Genomic DNA, 18,075 nt, shown 5'->3' with positions numbered 1-18,075 from the left:
AAAAACCACTTGGTTAGGGTCAGGAAAAGATCATGGTGTGGGTTAAAATGAAAAAGAAAGTGACAAACACATAAGCCGTGAGCCTGCTCTGCCCGCCGCGAGCCGTTCACCACCGCGGACAGTCGGACTAATGGGATGTCGAACCAATGGGCTGTCGAACCAATGACATGGACCCGGCATGAAGTGCTGCGGGGCGGCACGTCAAGGAGTGCCGTCGCGCATCTAACAGCTGCTGGTGAGGCATTGTACATTGAAAGTAATAGGGGCTTTTTTCTTAATAGCTGCATTCACCACTGGTGTGTTTTAGCCTTTAAAAACAAAGTAAACCCACATTGATAGTTTATTTGAAGAGAATGCACACATGTAATGAGAGGAGAATGTACATTTCTTGTGAACGTGGAAATTTATTTTGAAAAAACAAGAGTACGTAACAAGGAGAAACTGACACGCCATCCCTGTCACATCCAAAACTGACTCTTGAAGGGTTCCTAGAGCATCATAGTTTGATGCATAGGGCCACTGACCAAGCATCAGTATGTGGCGAGTTGAGAGGCAGATAATGTTGACTCCAGGATGGTATTCCATAAATACATAAACCAGATTTGTAAAAATTTTAAATTCAGGGAAGTCCTATATTTTCAGAGCCAACAAGATCACCTGCCCCTACTCAAGGTATCAAGTTTAACAAATGTTACCATGGCAACTGATGCCCTAAAACTAACTTGCTTTGAGAGATGTTAATTCAGGCTTTGATCTCAAGTTCCAGTTTACAGGCACCAAATATCAACCAAAGTGCTAACTTGAAATTTTTCTTCAAAGCAACAGCAATCCTGCATCTCATTTTACTGCAGCCACAAGTCAGTTTGACAGTCTACCATTACCACCACTGTTTCTATATAAAACAGCAGCACTTCATAGAAATAGAGAGGGCTGTAGTTACACCTGAACTACCATTGCAAGTGTTAACAACCACTTTGTATTGTACTGTGTATGTGAAAATCACAGCTGTCTCTTTAAGGTTTAAATGTGCTGCTGTGTTGATTGTTAGAACCAGGTTGGTATGTTAGCTCCACCATCGCTTTGAGGAATGGCTTAAACCATAATCAGCTTTTCAGGCTAACTAACGTCAGGCTTTTGACAATAGGACTGACTTTTTTAACCTCTTTCATAGAATGAAGTACAGGAATTGAGTAGAAACAAAGAATAACTTAACTGTGAATAAAGCACACACACAACACATGAGGTGTGGCTTTGCCAGTGGAGCTGTGTGGATGCCTCAGAGACTAGTCATAATAACAGATTAACAGTTAGGACAATGAACTACTCAAGAGTCAATTTTATTTGGTCAAAGATAGCACATTGTGTCACAATCTGAGATACAACAGGTCACCATGGAATGGTAGCATACACTGCAATTCATTTAAACTGCATAGCTTTAAAAAGAAATGATCTGACTGGCATTTTATTGTGTTATGCATTCTGATGCCCATATCATGAAAACACCTTTTCATTGTTCTAAATATAACTCAATATTTTTCATCATTTAATTCAGAAAAAACTTGTCTCACAGCATTACAGATTTATTCAGTCTTTTCAAGATCAACACAATGAGCACCTATCACAGTTTAACTCCTGATTTTCAGAATTGTTGAGGCCTTTGCTCACCTGAGTCTGACGCGTTTTATTCTTCTATTTGTAGCAACTATTCACAATACGAAACAAATTGGAAAGACATTTTTTGTCCTTTGCTTCTCTGGAGTTACCTCCCTGTCTGTCACACCACGGCTGAAGGGGCTGAGCTGTCCACCCTCTCTGTCTCTACACTGTCCCTCTCTCTGTCTGTGTGCCGTCTTTACCCTCTATTACATCCTCCTTGTCATCATCGCCATGATCCACCTGAATATTCCTATCTGACCGGTTGAAAGCAGGCTGTCTGAGTTATGAAAGGATACTCTCTCTTGTTGCGAATGTGTCCCACAGCCACATTTTCTTCACTGCTTCTTGGTCAACAACTCTGTAAAACCACTGCTTCTAGTCTCTGTAGTCATAAATTGTAGTGCTTAAAACTAGCATATCAAGGTCAATCAGTGAGAATGTTTAATTAATGCATAGCAAACTTGTATCATATTAAAATCCTACTTGCCATACCCATCTTTCCACTGTATTTGGCTGCCAGTTAAACATCTATCATCACTTCATAAGCTGTCAATGTTGACTGTTAACTGTCCGCGCCTGCTGCAAAGCTGCTCTGCTCCTGACATTTAGCTGGCTAGCCTGCTTGCTAGCATCTAGCTACCTGGTGCTAACTCACAACACACATTTTAGAAAAGGAAAAGACCACCAGCTAAGCTAACAGAAGCTCAGCTGCAATTTATTTTAGTGACATTATTATTATTACTATTGCTGTTGTTTCATGCTACTATTATTAGTGGTTGTAGTAGTATTTATGAATTATGCAATAAAGTACAAAAATATATCCAGATGGTTGATTTTAAAGACAGCTTGCAAAATGGGGCCCCAGCCATAAGCTAAAGCTAACAGGGGGGGCTTGGTATGAACCCCTGCTTTAAAGACATCTGACTTCAACAAAGATTTTAAACTGCTAACATGAGTTGTGAATACATTTGAAAGGAAAAATTACAATAAAATCAAACAACTCAGAGGTTTAAGGCGATAATACAGCTTCGTGTTTGAGGCTTCGTGTTATCAGTTGGAGGAATGTCTGGCACCTTGTCCAGGCTGTCAACACAATAACAACAAGCGCCCCCTGACCTCCCATCTGCAGCTGCGTAGTAAACTGTTAAAGGCTGGAGGAAGTTGTGAGGAAGGCAGGAGGTCTGTCAATGTATGGTACTGATTTCTGGCTCCTGGCTGACAGGCTGTAAACATGTGTCCTTTATGTAAAAAACATGTATTGCTTAAGAGTTAAAAAGAGAAAGATCTATACAGGAAGTAGCTTCATTATAAGCTGGGTATTTTACAACTGCTCAATTTCGTCAAGTCAACAAATCCCATCCCAATTCACTTTTCGCTCTTTCTGTTTTGCTTCTTTTACTGTTCAACTTTCAAAGCAGAGTAAGACTGGCTCAGTCACGAAGACTTGCGATTAGGAATTTCACTTTATAGAGCTATGTTATCAATTCCACCTCATAGAGAAACGCAGTACAAAATCACAGTGTGTACATGTCTACTTACTGCTTATCAATACCTTCATTCAGCACTTTTAGGTCATTAACCTGTTCATAAGTCTGCCCCCCCCTTCTATTTCATCTTCTTCTCCACTGTCTTAGTGAAGTTCTGGATGTCCTCGGCCATCAGCTGGGGCTCCTCCATGGCAGCAAAATGGCCACCACGGGGCATGGGCGTGAAGGTCACAAGTTTACGGTATTTCTGTTTGACCCATAGTTGGGGAGTGTGCATCAGCTCATCGGGGAAGCAGGCAAACCCAGTGGGGACGTACACAGGTATCCTGTGAAGAGACAAAGATGTGTTAGAATATCACAAGGGGATGATTTTAACACTCGATGCCAGGGGTGGATTGGGACAGAAAGTGGGCCCTGGCATTTCAGACTGGCCCACCACACGTCATGTATATATAGATACGATGCAAAGGTTCAGCTTTCTTTTAACATTGGAGGGGAGACAGACTGTTAATGACTGGTCAGACAAAAAAAAAAAAGCAACCAGGCTACGCTGTAACAAAAATGATACTGCAGGCAAGTGACAACAGCTCGGGGAAAGTGAGGATGGTGCTTGCCGATGACAGATACATATGTGGTTAAAATATAACTGCATTATTTGAATATTCAAATGAGTTCGCACACCATAACACTGGTTCACCATTTGTGTTTTGTATCGCTCAGTGAAACCAACTGGTCATTATTAGACTCTGTGGCTGTCACTCACTTAGCGTGAGGCTGGTTGAGGCCTTTGCCAAAGTTTTCCTTGTAGAACCTCATGGAGGAGATGATGCAGCCAGACGTCCAATAGATCATCACATTAGTCAGCAGGTCATCCAGCGAGAACTTCCTGCAAGGCACCACACACAAGATTTCATATGACAGTAATGAGGCAACTGAGTGGTACCCATCATTCATCCGTATATTCTGTAACTGAACATATTGGATTGGTGCTGTGGCAATCTGACTATATGCTACAGCTAATGATGATATTTAGAACTTCATACATCTTCATACTGGAGGATAATGAAAAAGGATGTGGTGATGGCTAATATCAGCACTGACACTATGTATCTACCTGGTGAGTCCTCCATCCTCCAGGTTCCTGAAGTCGCGGCTTGTCCACGTGGAGAACTTCTCCAAAATGTAGGCAGCCAGACCCACTGGGGAGTCATTCAGTCCTCGACCTGAGGGGAAATTAGTCAGAAATGTTTTCGATAATAGATTTGTTGAGTATAAACAACTATAATAATAACACAATTTAAGCTTCCATGACTCTGGCCAGTCTGGAGTCTCATGTTGCAATGTGCAGCTTGCATGTTGCCAGGTCCTTGCCAACCTGTGGAGCTGCGAAATATGAAGCCAATGCAGAAGTGACAAAAACTGCAGGTCCTCTGATGGCCACTAGAGGCTGGCTCTAAAAACAAGTCAATCCACTTCAATCCACAATCAACTATCACAGTGACAAAGCTGATTAGGTAATGTTACCATGGCGTAACCCCAGATTAGTAGAGTATGGGCGTAACCTTAGCTGTCTCTATTTCAATGTGTTTACAGTTCATGAAAGATAACATTTTGGTGCCTAAAAGGTTTTGTTCAGCATTTGGTTGAACTAAAAGACCCTGTAAGTCGTCAGATTTTCAGTTTTTCCAGTAAGTACATTTTGTTTTAATGATTTTAAGCCTGTTTTTGCTAGCAAACATTAGCATTAGCATTATCATAGTTAACCATAAATGCTTCTGGCTAACCAAGCTAGCAACTAGGATATGGGTTAGCTCCACCCTCATGGCCAAATACGGTCACCTCTTATGACTTCTGGCTGCAAAAATTCAAGATGGCAACAATCAAAATGCCAAACCCACAGCTTCAAAACAGGAGTCCACAAACCAGTTGGTGATGTCACGATTGCTACATCCATTGTTGTTACACAGTTTATGGTCCTTACCCACGGTGTCAGGCTTGGTGGCCTGGATGTGCATGTAGCCAGACTCCTTGATGGGCTCCACCACCTGTCTCTCCATGGCGGGGTAGAGATGCTGAATATCCATGTCAGTGAAGCCGAACAGCTTAGGGAAGCGACGGCCGAGCATGATGGATAAAACCATGGTCAGCCCCGGCTTGGAGGGCGGGGCAAAGTTCACGTGCAGGCCCTTGACTGTCCTGAGGTATGAAAAAAACAAACAACAGAAAAACAAAAGGCTGTGTAGTAATGTATTAATACCTTATTACAGATCTAGATGTTTCATTCTCTTTGGCGGTACCTATGGCGATTGGCAGACTAAGGCTTGAAACCAGAACTGTGAGCAGAAGTAGATAAAGAAAGGGGTTCAGGATATGTTTTGCACATGCAGTACCTTTGAGGTTATTCTGGAGAATATTGTTGACAGTATTTTCATTGTTTTGGATTGTTGAAATAATAATAAAATACATTTGCATAAAGCAAGCATATTTGTCCACTCCCATGTTAATAAGAGTATAAAAACTTGAGGAACATTTAGAACAGATAAAAAATGTGCAATTAATTTGTGATTAATCACGAGTTAACTATGGACAATCATGCAATTAATCGCATTTACATATTTTAATCGATTGACAACCCTACGTTAAACATTTACAAAAAAACTGTGTGTGTGTCACGCATTAAGGAATTTCTTGTGTGTGTCTTACTTGGGCTCCAGCTGAGCCATGTTGGTGGTGACCAGCCAGCCCCAGTCTCCTCCATGAGCGTAGAACTGCTGGAAGCCCAGACGCTTCATCAGTTTGTGGAAGATGTGTGCCGCACAAACTGAATCAAAACCTGTTCGCACACACAAACACGTGTAGAAATTGCAGTTTGAACCCAAGCAGTTTGTACAAAAAAAAAAAAAAGGATGAGTTAAATATTTCCACATCAATACAAAGTGGCAACCATCAGGGCTGAAAAATGAAGCCAACATGGAAGTGCCAAAAACTACAGATCCTCAAATGACCACTTAATGCTGGCTTCAATAGCAGGTCACTCCCCATGGATCTCCATGTTAAAATGCCCAACTGTCTAGCATAAATCAACATGTTTACAGCCTGGTACAAAAAAAATGCATCAGTCTCTATAGCTAATTTCCCCGTTCATGAAAACTGTACAAAGTGAATTTTTATATAACTCACCCATTTAAATTTTATAAGGCTTAAAGTTATGCAAAATTAAGGGCATGGATGCTTTAAGTAACAGGCTGTCTGCTAGGCGTCTCATTTACTAACTGCTCAGCTACACTCTCTTGTCCAAATATGCTCACTTCTGGCTCCAAAAATCCAAGATGGCAACTGCCAAAACTACAAACTGGAGGCTTCAAAATGGGACTACACAAACAAATGGATGACATCATGAGGGCTTTGTCTCAGTTCTTAGCATTAATATTCTCCCATGTCTGCAAGAAAAGATTTCAACACTCACCTTTCTTATGCGGGGCCTCTGAAAACCCGTACCCTGGTATGGAGGGACACACCACCTCAAACACAAGGTCGTGTGGGTTTGATGGTTCTGTTAGCAGAGGGATTAATCTGTAGAACTCATAGAAGGAGCCAGGCCAGCCGTGAACCATTATCAGAGGAATAGCAGCAGCTCCCTCCGGCACCTTCTTGGGCTTCACATGCAGGTAATGGACATCAATGCCTGGATGGAGGTTCAGAAAGTAAGAATTGGTTAAAGGAATGACATTACTCTTTATGAAAGTGTCAGCAGTGCAAACTCACCTTCAATGTTGGTTTTGAAGTGGGGGTACTGGTTGAGTTTGTCAACTTGTCTCCTCCAGTCAAAGTCATTTCTCCAGTAAGAGACCACCTTCTGCAGGTACTGGGAGTTGAAGCCATAATGAAACTGGCTGTCCTCTAGTGAAGGAACAGGGCGAGTCTGGTCTATCCTCATGTACAGGTCCTGATGAAAAGAGAGGAGAGGAGGAGTGGAGCAATAAGTAAATGCTGTGGAGTGACTATCTTGAGGACAAGAGGGAATCTAACCTCCAGCTCTTCATCACTGGTGGAGACTTTAAAGGGGCGAATGGTGACGTCCTCCCCGCCTTCAGGGGGTGCTCCAGCTCCCCACCAGCCGTCCTCTGTCTTAAGAACCTGGGTCCTGCTCCTCTGAACCAGGAAGAAGATCAGTCCTCCAATCACCAGAGCAACCAGCACCTCTGTGAACATGGTGCTCAGTGTCTGTGCCAGGACAGGGGTACAGAAATATTTGTCAACAGATATTTTGCATGGCCGAACAACAAAACTACACCATTAATGTATTCTTTAATCTTTATTAAAAATTGTAGTTGACTTAGGGACTGTTCCTTATTTATAAGGGGGAATGGAGTGGTGCATAACAGAATTTGATAATCATAATTAATTTGAACAATATTGAGATCACAATTATTTATCATAATTATTCATTGTTTGTAGGGACAAAATATTTTTATCACACTTTCACATTTAAATAAAGAGAACACTGCTTTCACTTCCATGTTACATTCCTGCTAATGTACCAATCTTTGCATTGAAATAAGACTGGTCCTTAATCACAGTGCATCTCCTTGAAACAAAATATAGAAAACAGAAATAGAAAGAACTTTATTCATCCCCAAAGGGAAATTCAACTGTCCAGCAGCTCATAAAAGACAAATAACGGTAACATTAGCAACGTTATTCTTCTTGGCCTTCACACATTCATCTTACTGCAGATTGTGGTGTTTTTTTTCAGATGGTTTAACAAGTTAGTCATGTTTTTTGGGCGCAGCCACATCTCATGCACTCTTTGCATATGATTTGTTCTCTCTTGTGTCCAAACAACAGATGATGATGGTTGATGATGGATAATTTTGGTTTTGCCCATCTTCAATCAAACATTAGGAGAGTTTATCACAGGCTGCTGCTCATTTTCTATGAGCTGAGCATGCATTGTAAGTGTCAGTATCGCAGACGATCATGTGCATTTAATTTTAAGAAGCCAAAATCGTGATTGTGATTAATATCCCATTAATTCTGCAGCCGTTGAGGGGACTTCTGTTTTCTATTTTGACTGAGGGAAAGGACTTTTAACAGTTGTATTTTGTATTTATTTTAAATACCCTCTGAACCCTAAATGCTGCTGGCAGCTTCGAAAGGCATGTTGTCTTTTGAAGTAGCCAAAATGACACTATTTAATATAGCCAGAAACTGAAAAAAAAAAATCCACAAATTTGGTCCTTGAACTTATCATGTGCAACGAAGGCTTCAAAACTACTTATTCGACATGTCTCATTTAAAGTTTCCCCCAAAAGAAACTGTTTTCACTAACCAGATCCTGTAAAACACATTATAATCTGCACTCCTGCCTGCATGACAATCGTAAGAAAAATATTTTCTCCCATTTTCACCGTTTTACTTTTTGAAATTTAGTAAAGGGTCATGCATTGTCCCTCAGTCTCTCTGCGAGGCTCAAGGACAAATATTTGTAGCTTCGGGGAAGGTCAAGATTAAATAAAACAGCAAACAAAAATAAATTAAGTCACACCCCAACTACACCCCTCCTCTGATAAATGAAGCAAAGTCCCTTATTACACCTGATATGGATATGAAGAATGGTAATCTTAGAATCTTGAAGAATCTTAATAAAACTAACTGAACCCCAAGATGCCTGTCAGTGACTTTCTCTGACAGTGGTGTGGTGTGATTCTGGAGCAAAATGTTTTCATCAGTCATGAGTTTAGAGAAAAGGCAGCCAAACAAAAGTGTCAGTGTTGTTGTGGTGGGCTGACAGGATTAGGTAAAGAACAGGGCTGACCAGGCCCCTCAGTCACAGCTGCTGAGCCCTGCATGACAAAGCTTTTCTCATTCAGCAGAGCTACAGCCATGTCTACACACCAACCGTTATACCACTATGCTCTGTTGTAACACTTGTGTTGCTACATGTTACCAGTGGCTGAGGACCTTAATCCAGAGATACCACAGCTCAGACAGCCGTCCAACAGAGGACAGGTCTGGACACTCATACTGAGAGGTTATATCACCAGCCACAGACCAACACTGTGTCATAAACTGTCAATAATCTGTGTAACATGTCTGTGTGCTACAGCCTGACTAGCATAGCAAAAAGACACAGGGTAATGTTATATCACAGGTGTTCACTTTATATGTAGCTAGCTAGCGTAACTAACTGCTAACAAACTATCAAGTAAGATGGTCCATTTTCACGACGCACTTTTTATATTGAAGTTAACTGCGCCATGTTACCGTTACTTAAAGCTGCATTATTAGGCTATATAAAGCTACATTAGCGCTAACATAACGCCACAGCTTGCAACTTTGCAACCTTTTTAGCAATGATACAGTCAAAAAGAATGCGACAGTCACTAAAACTCACGGAGGACAGAAAGTTTTACCTGAGGCTTGTACTGCGAAGCAAGTTTCACATACCCAGGAGGATATCTTGTCTTTATCTGGCTTCACTAACCCTGACACTGGCTGCAAAATCACTAGGTGGTCATCCAGTAGTTCAGTCAACTCTGGGTTTGTGTTCTCCAGCCACAAGCGCGTTCATGTGAAAGAGGCGGGGTGTAAGGGACTGTTCGCTACTTGTGAGGGGATGGGGTGGTGCAAAAAGAGGAGGTTTGTCTAGTAATTTTTATAAAGCAATAGGAAGGGATTTATGTTTTGTATTTTGGTTTAGGGGAGGGGCATACAAATTTAAATCGTAGTTTTTCTCCTGTTTCACTGCAGATTTTTAAAGAGAACATGCCCTCCAAATGTAGCAGGTTCTCTTTTTAAAACAATTGCCAAAATTGCACCATTTATCATAGCCAGAAACTGTAAAAACAGAAATAGGAATTGGATTTTCAACTTTCTGACAGTCCGTGGATACATCATGTGCAACCAACGCTTCCGTAAAAAAAGAAAAAGAAAGAGAGATACCAAGTCCAATAATGAGGTGAATGAGTACAGTTACAGCCTTCAACAATCCATACTCTTCATCTCTCAGTCACGATGGATAACATCATTGAGGGATACTAACTCAAAACCAAACAGAACACTTAAAATCAACACTATTTTACTACATTTTGTAATTTGTAGACTACTTAAGTAGCCAAACATACCCCATACATCACATCAAAGTGTAGTATGTGGCATATCCGATGTACATGAGTTATTACCTCATTGTTTTGAGTTAGTATCCCTCAATGATGTTATCCATCGTGACTGAGAGATGAAGAGTATGGATTGTCGAAGGCTGTAACTGTACTCATTCACCTCATTATTTCGACTTAGTATCATTGTTTTGAGATATAGTATCTCATTAGTTCGACTTAGTATCTCATTATTTTGAGTTAGTATCTCATTATTTTTGAGACAGTATCTCATTATTTCGACTTAGTATCTCATTATTTTGAGTTAGTAAGTCATTATTTTGAGTTAGTATCTAATTATTTTGACTTAGTGTCTCATTATTTTGACTTAGTAAGTCATTATTTTGACTTAGTGTCTCATTATTTTGACTTAGTAAGTCATTATTTTGACTTAGTATCATTATTTTTGAGACAGTATCTCATTATTTCGACTTAGTATCTCATTATTTTGAGATAGTATCTCATTTTTTGACTTAGTGTCTCATTATTTTGAGTTAGTAAGTCATTATTTTTGACTTAGTGTCTCATTATTTTGAGTTAGTAAGTCATTATTTTTGACTTAGTATCATTATTTTTGAGACAGCATCTCATTATTTCGACTTATCTCATTTTTTTGAGATAGTATCTCATTTTTTGACTGTGTCTCATTATTTTGAGTTAGTAAGTCATTATTTTGACTTAGTATCTCATTATTTTGAGATAGTATCTCATTTTTTGACTTAGTGTCTCATTATTTTGAGTTAGTAAGTCATTATTTTGACTTAGTATCTCATTATTTTGACTTAGTGTCTCATTATTTTGACTTAGTAAGTCATTATTTTGACTTAGTGTCATTATTTTTGAGACAGTATCTCATTATTTCGACTTAGTATCTCATTATTTTGAGATAGTATCTCATTTTTTGACTTAGTGTCTCATTATTTTGAGTTAGTAAGTCATTATTTTGACTTAGTATCTCATTATTTTTGACTTAGTGTCTCATTATTTTGAGTTAGTAAGTCATTATTTTGACTTAGTAAGTCATTATTTTGACTCAGTATCATTATTTTTGAGACAGTATCTCATTATTTCGACTTAGTATCTCATTATTTTGAGATAGTATCTAATTTTTTGACTTAGTGTCTCATTATTTTGAGTTAGTAAGTCATTATTTTGACTTAGTATCTCATTATTTTTGAGATAGTATCTCATTATTTCAACGTAGTATCTCATTATTTTGAGTCAGTAAGTCATTATTTTGACTTAGTATCTCATTATTTTGAGTTATTAGATCTTATTTTTTTCCATCAAGTGGTGGAAATGGGCTTCCATAGCTACTAGCAGTAGCATGTGATTGTAAAATGTGAAGGTGCTCATTCTCAATGTCTTATGAAGTGACTAATTGCCAGTGGTGCATGATGGGGCATGTAGTATCCTGCAGATGAGGACTAGCCAACATGGTGATCACAGGTGTTGTTAGGTTTGAGATATTCACCAAACATGCAAAATGAAACATTATTTTGACACTATGGCAATTTCTTCAAAGTACACCACAGAGAGAAACATCTGTAAGACCTGTAAAAAATGTAAAGCAACATTTGACCACTTTTCTTTTCAACCATGAATTTTAAAAATTCCATTTTTAAAAAAGGAACTAGCACCTATCTTTTTTTTTTTTTATTGTGATTAGTTTAACTTCTGTTTCCTAAGAACACACCTCGGCTTTGTTATGACTACATCCTGGTGAGCTTAACTCACACTGAGATGAATACAGGAGAGATACTGGCTGTACTGGGGTAAATAAACATTTATTCAACATGTAACGTAATCATTCTCTGACAACAAAATGGCATTTGGAGGTGTGGGAGGGTTCTTTGCAGAAATTATCTCCACGCTTTTGCTAGGAAATCAGAAGGTCCTGCTTCATTCATGTGGCACAAGTCCATGAAGTAAAACAAACAAAAAAAACACTTGCTATGCTGAAACCAAATCCAACATAGCCACATAGATGTAAATAGAAAAGACATGCAATGTCTTCATTGCCCGTTCTTTTCATCATCTTTAAAACTGAAAATAAATGCAAGCTCTTCTAAAGAAATCAAGGAGCCAAAGCTGCTTCCGCTGCAGCAGAGGATTTGTACTTTTTGGACACTTTGTCCCACATTACCCCTCATCTTCTCTACATTTCCTAAAATTTCTCAGCAGCCTACACTGACCTTACTTTATAGTAATACCATCAGGGATGTGATCACAATGTCTGGTAAGGAAAAGCAGGATAACGGGATCTCTGATGAAGAAAGTATTATAAAAACAGAATCCTGAGAATAAAATATATACAGTATATATATCACATCTCTGACTGTATTAAATCAGTGTAGGCAGCCACATCAATCTCACCACACTCCCTCTACACAACTGCCCATCTCTCAGACTCCACATTGCACTCCGATGGTACTGTGCTCTCAACAACCACTGTGTCCACTGAACTCAGTCCAGGTGCTCGAGAAGGTCAGCGCCTCTAGAGCATTTTAGTCTGTCTCCATGGAACCACTGTGCGTCTCCTTGGACACCATGAGTCTCATCAGTTTTCCATGCAGCTTCTCGATCTTCTTCACGTCCTGGGCCTGGTCTGTCTTGTACTGTAAACACTGTGGAGATGGACAAAAGACTACATGAAGGCATGATAGCTGCTATTACATTAAATTGACCAACTGGGGGGACACAATCAGTTTTATCGTCACAGATAAAGAAGTCACATATCAAACATAGAATTATAGAAGTGCCATTTGTTTTGGCTTGACCTGTTCCCTTGGCCATGGTGAAATTAAATGCAACCATTCATTCATGCTTTTGCCTTCCTTGATGTTTCCTTGAGCACCAGTAGGCCAAAATTGTCACTTCTCAAGACAGATTGGCACCAAATGTTGGTGCAGATGTTCATGTTCCCATGAAGATGAATCTAAATGGCACTAATCAGGAATAACTCCAACTTTATCTTGTGTCATCATCAGGCCATAACTTATTTTTGTGCAATTCTTTGGTTGATCTATCAAACACTTTGATTTTCTTTACAGTCAACATTAAGGCCACCCAGAGCCAAAAGCATGTCTGTAGACACACTCATGGGTGCAAACCTCGAAAGGGGATGCAGGTGGTACGCCCCCCTCAATATTTTGAACATGTGAACTTGTGCATTTATTCTAGTTTGTCAAGAATGACAGAGTATTAGGGCCACCGTTAAAATACAAAGAAGAGAGATTTTGAGAGTTAAAGCAGCTGTGCGGAACTTTTTACCATTTATAAAACTGTCCCTAGTTCGTATCACCCCCCCTTGAAGATCCGCATATTTATTTGAACCCAACAGCGACAAAAAAGCCTTTCTCTATATGGCTATTTAGCGTACCCTCGGTCAGGTCGGACACAGTGGAAGTCAGCAAACCAGAATACGGCACCCGGAGGCGGAAGTAAGTCTGCACGCCCGCAGCGGCCCGCAGCCATTAAACCATAGAAGAAGAAGGAGCCGTGTTTATGAGTGGGATTTAAGAAACAGGCTAAATGACATGTAGTAGGGAGTAGTGAATGATTTCGGACGCATTGCACACTCTTGTACAGTAGGTGGTGGTATGCACCTGAAGTTGTTTGCGATCCGCCAATAAATTGAGAGAAGAAGAAGAGCTGTGTTCACAGAGAGTGTTCTTCGAGAAAGCGGTACGCAGCGGGCATTGCTGAACACATAACAGTTTTACCAGATGTATCTATAACGATTTGGTTGTACTTTTGTTGTCATGGCGGATAAAGAAGGAGCACCATCTAAAAGAAAAAGAACAGAGGAAGGCTAAACGGGACAGTGATAGGAAGCCGAATGTCGGCTGCAGTCGGAATTTTACGACACCAGGCTGTGGGTGTCATACCGCTTCGACCAAAGGGGGCACTATAATCAACGAAAAAGCAAAGTTCCGCACAGCTGCTTAAAGTCATAATAGAATAGGTTGCTTTGAGTCACAAGTTCATGTTTTAGCATTTCCTGACAGTCCACTAGGCTTGGGTGGTGTCAAGGTATTACAGGATACAGGGTTATTTAGGAATCCCGGAAGTATGATTTTAATACCATCAAAAATACAGACACTCCTCTTTTTATCAAATTGTTATTCAGATACTGTACTGAGGTGATATATTGTAGTGGGCAGCACACAACACCAGAGGTCCATCTCTGCAGGTGGAACAGGAGGCTGAGCTTAGAAAGATGGCGACTGTAAGTGTGGTGATAACATTACAGGACTAGTTAAAAAAGAAAAATGCCAATGCCCCTTTTTGGGAGTATTGCCACATTTAATTTGACATCTTACAACTACAAAAGCAGTTTATTAGCCACATGATTTCATTCAACACATCGTCACCTTCAGCCCACTGATGTGCAGGTATCTCCCACAGCAGTTAATGTCCTCAGGTCCTCTGGCAAGAAGGGCTTTTATTGCCTATCTATTCAGGTGATATTTGTGTGGATGGTAAGCCATGCAATGGTGGGATTTAGGCATGCCAGATCAGAAGTGTTTTCAAGTAGTTATGATTTTCCACCTCTGATGAAGAGCAGTGCACTGCCAGCTCCCTAAACCTTTCTGTCTCATCCAGACACAATCACAAACAGGGTCAAGAATACCCTTCAGTGAACACAGATATGTGGGATTTATTTTGAATGTCCAGAAAGCTTTGAACAGGAGCAGAAATATTGCTGAATTCAGGGGTCTGTAAATTAATTAAGATGAATTAATTTATTGCTGACGAGATTTAGTGCACATTGAAGAGGATACTTCCCCAAACAAAAGCCACAAAGGAGGAGGAAAGAGTAAATCATGCTACGTGTGTTGACACAGCAGAGATAAGATTAAATGAGAAAAGTTATACAGATTAAATATCTGAAAGCACAACAGTATCCCCAAGAGCCTAACTGCATTATATTCCATTGTATTTTGAATTGCACCCTGCCACATGAACTTTGTCTTCCTTTACATTAATTATTTCATTTATGTAAAAGATGACTGCATAAAAATTCACACAAATGCAAGAAACTCCTGGGGTATGACCACCAGACACATAACACTATTGTGCAAGACGCATGTGTATGTTGCAAAACTTGTGTAGCTATTTCCAATGCTATATAACTGAAATAAGCTTGTTAACTTGACTCTATGAATTAGACACTGGTGTCCTACCTCAGATTAAACGAACAATAAGCACAGGACGCAGAGAGTGTAGTTTTCTGATCAACCAGAGAAAGGTTTTATATGTGTCTGATGTAAACATAATGACGTGATACTATTAGCTCATTAAAGCACAATTTCCACGTCTCACTTACCACAGCATTGTCGGTCACTTTGATGCAAAGGTTGCCGTCGCAGTGTCTGTACTTCAGAACCACTCTTACCTAGAAACAGAGCAACACGTAATAAATACAAGAATAACATTTATGTATTATACAAGTAACTAGTGAACTTAAAAGTCAAGAAACCAGACCCGCAGCTGGCACATTCATGTCGCTAACGAGCTATGCGGCTAACATGCTATCTCGCTAGCATGCGAACCTAGCTATGAAATTAAGTGTTTTTACCTTCATGGGGTCTGTAAGATATAGCTTTTCTGCTGCGCGGGCAAACTCCTCCCAAGTCTGATAGTAAGGCATTATTCTTACAAAGCAAAGTTATATTAAACCAAAGAATCTGTCTGAATCGGCCGAGCAGCTTTGCTAACTTCAGAACACCACATCAGCACCAGCGTGAGCACAGCCAATCAGCGTGAAGAGAGAGTGAAGCCGAAACCATTTCCGGGTTACGGTTTCAAAACAAAAGCATGTCGAATATGAGTTACGTTTCTTGAGAAATTTTTAATAGTGAACAAAAAAAAAACAGAAGCTTTGATTGTATTTGTGAACCCCTCCATTCAAGTTTAAAATGTACCATCACAAATGTCCGTCCTACTTGACAAGGAGGCAGTTAAGTTCTCATTAAACTCTACAACTCACTGTCACCCTTACACCCATGATTCAAATAAAAATCAGCAAAGCGATACTGTCTGTTCATAGTGATTCATACTTTGGGTTGAATCAACCACTCAACAAAGTTGCACATAGCAACCAATGCCTCATACCCCAAACGGACTTTTGTTCTGAAATTATGCCCAGTCGTATGACCAGAAACATTCCTGTACATAATGGTGTGGGGAATTCTGCATGTCGCCCTCTAGTGGTTGCACTAAAGCTGTCTGAAAACGATTTACCTTTGCCCAGCAAAAGGCTTTTACAGTATCACAAATGTCAAGGCCTTAGCCGGATGGAGTCAGCACTGGGGGTAGACCAGATCTGCTGGGGAGAGGAGATTAGTACATTTTAAAGTAATAAACTAGACTGAACCGGGCACTTACCCACAGCCGTCAAGCAATGGCTCCTGCTGGTTTATAGAGACACTTGGACACATCACACACAGAATTGCACGAGACTTTTGATTATTTCGTAATTTAAACATAATAATACATTATTTATAATCTTTATTTTCCTCTTGTCCTGATGTGTTTTCTTAAAACCAGAAATGAATGTTTGCTGCTCAGTCATGGAGGAAGTACCCAGATCATTCTAAGGTATCAATGCCACAATGCAAACATACAAAGTACTATATTAGAATAATAGTATGTCATTTTTGTCATGTAGAAATAGTCAGTACTACTGCTGCATTAACATGCGAGCAGCACTCTTGTAGCTGGTGGAGATGCAGCTAATTGTATCTAGGGGAGAGCTGGGACAGGGGGACAATTTCTACTCGGTAGAAAGCTTTCATTCTCAACTCTGACTATTCCTCAAATTTTAGTCACAATTTTGAAGTCCACAGAATGTAAGTACAATCTGGCTCATTTGTTATTTTTCTTCTACCATACTGTTCTTAGTTATGTCACATATGAAAAAAGATATATTGGAAATTTAGATTGCAATTTTTTGTAATTTATTTATTTATTTTTGCCCAGAACAACGTACCCCAACTGACCTTAGTCACTCCCCCAACAAAATGATGCCTTTTACATTTAGGTTGGGCTCTAGAATACTTGATAAATTGTTATCAGACACCTGTATCTATTCAGGAATCAAATTATTTTCATCTCTCTTCAAGTAGTCTGTTAGTAATGGAAGAGTTTATTTAACCCTTTGAAACCTGGGGCTTGAATTTGTTAAAAAAAAAAAAAAAAACGTGGGAAGGAGGCAGTGAGCAAGAAATGAAGTAGTTAAAAAGAGAAAATTAAAAACAAGAAAATTAGTTTAAAAAGAAACAAAAAAAACAAGGAAATTACCTGAAAGTGCCTTTAAAATTAGAAAAATTCTGAAAAAAGTAAAAGAATACATATCGTTTTTCCATAGTTTTTTTGTAAATATATTTTTTTAAATCCATTAATTTTTTTGCAATTTGTGGGACTTTTCTTACTGAGTTGCTCATTGCCTTTTTTCCCCATGCTTTTGAAAGAAATTGCACCTATTTGCTCAGAGTTCAAAGGGTTACCGTTGATACAAAAATGTCTCAACCGACCCTGCTCTCCCCTACTTCCTGCTATTAATATGTAGCAGCAGTGTTTACAAATCAATCATATGTTTTGTATGTAAAATCTGAATCTGCAACTACAGCTGTCAGTTTAACATACCCCCTTGAAGTTTGCAGCATAAAGTATCTCAAGTGCTCAGAAACTACCTCAAAATTTGGTGCTCAAGTACTTTTACCACTAGTAGTGTTTTTGATAAAGTGCTCCAGCTGGTGGTGTTTCAC

General features: G+C 39.6%; 2 protein-coding genes across 3 annotated transcripts; both read right to left on the bottom strand.

The window, feature by feature from the left end:
• Positions 1–1,321: 1,321 nt before the first annotated feature.
• On the bottom strand, positions 1,322–9,732 carry ephx1 (epoxide hydrolase 1, microsomal (xenobiotic)). Of its 2 annotated transcripts, none has more exons than XM_050058382.1 (9): positions 9,594–9,732; positions 7,173–7,367; positions 6,909–7,089; positions 6,610–6,828; positions 5,847–5,976; positions 5,125–5,339; positions 4,258–4,366; positions 3,907–4,029; positions 1,322–3,469 (listed from the first exon to the last, which is right to left on the bottom strand). In XM_050058382.1, exons 2-9 carry the CDS (start codon positions 7,353–7,355, stop codon positions 3,262–3,264), a joined length of 1,368 nt encoding a protein of 455 aa, XP_049914339.1. In that variant the 5' UTR covers positions 7,356–7,367; positions 9,594–9,732; the 3' UTR covers positions 1,322–3,261. The 2 variants fall into 2 exon arrangements, with proteins under 2 accessions (XP_049914339.1, XP_049914338.1); XM_050058381.1 differs by having other exon boundaries at positions 9,560–9,718.
• A 2,336-nt stretch (positions 9,733–12,068) lies between these two features.
• Positions 12,069–16,075, bottom strand: srp9 (signal recognition particle 9). Its single transcript, XM_050058748.1, has 3 exons — positions 15,885–16,075; positions 15,633–15,701; positions 12,069–12,927 (listed from the first exon to the last, which is right to left on the bottom strand). Exons 1-3 carry the CDS (start codon positions 15,954–15,956, stop codon positions 12,808–12,810), a joined length of 261 nt encoding a protein of 86 aa, XP_049914705.1. The 5' UTR covers positions 15,957–16,075; the 3' UTR covers positions 12,069–12,807.
• Positions 16,076–18,075: the final 2,000 nt, after the last annotated feature.

This window comes from Epinephelus moara, chromosome 12, assembly GCF_006386435.1.
Source record: "Epinephelus moara isolate mb chromosome 12, YSFRI_EMoa_1.0, whole genome shotgun sequence".
Lineage (NCBI taxonomy): Eukaryota > Metazoa > Chordata > Actinopteri > Perciformes > Serranidae > Epinephelus > Epinephelus moara.
The sequence above is the reverse complement of the archived record's forward strand: the minus strand, read 5'-3'. Positions and strand labels throughout refer to the sequence as shown.

Excerpts from the sequence above, each read along its gene's own strand:
- ephx1 (XM_050058382.1), bottom strand. The coding sequence starts at position 7,355 with ATGTTCACAGAGGTGCTGGTTGCTCTGGTGATTGGAGGACTGATCTTC. Across the intron at positions 7,090-7,172 it reads CCAGTGATGAAGAGCTGGAG|GACCTGTACATGAGGATAGA; the intron begins GTTAGATTCCCT and ends TCTTTTCATCAG. Across the intron at positions 5,340-5,846 it reads ATGGCTCAGCTGGAGCCCAA|GACAGTCAAGGGCCTGCACG; the intron begins GTAAGACACACA and ends TTCATACCTCAG.
- srp9 (XM_050058748.1), bottom strand. The coding sequence starts at position 15,956 with ATGCCTTACTATCAGACTTGGGAGGAGTTTGCCCGCGCAGCAGAAAAG. Across the intron at positions 15,702-15,884 it reads ATCTTACAGACCCCATGAAG|GTAAGAGTGGTTCTGAAGTA; the intron begins GTAAAAACACTT and ends CTCTGTTTCTAG. Across the intron at positions 12,928-15,632 it reads AAGTGACCGACAATGCTGTG|TGTTTACAGTACAAGACAGA; the intron begins GTAAGTGAGACG and ends CCATCTCCACAG.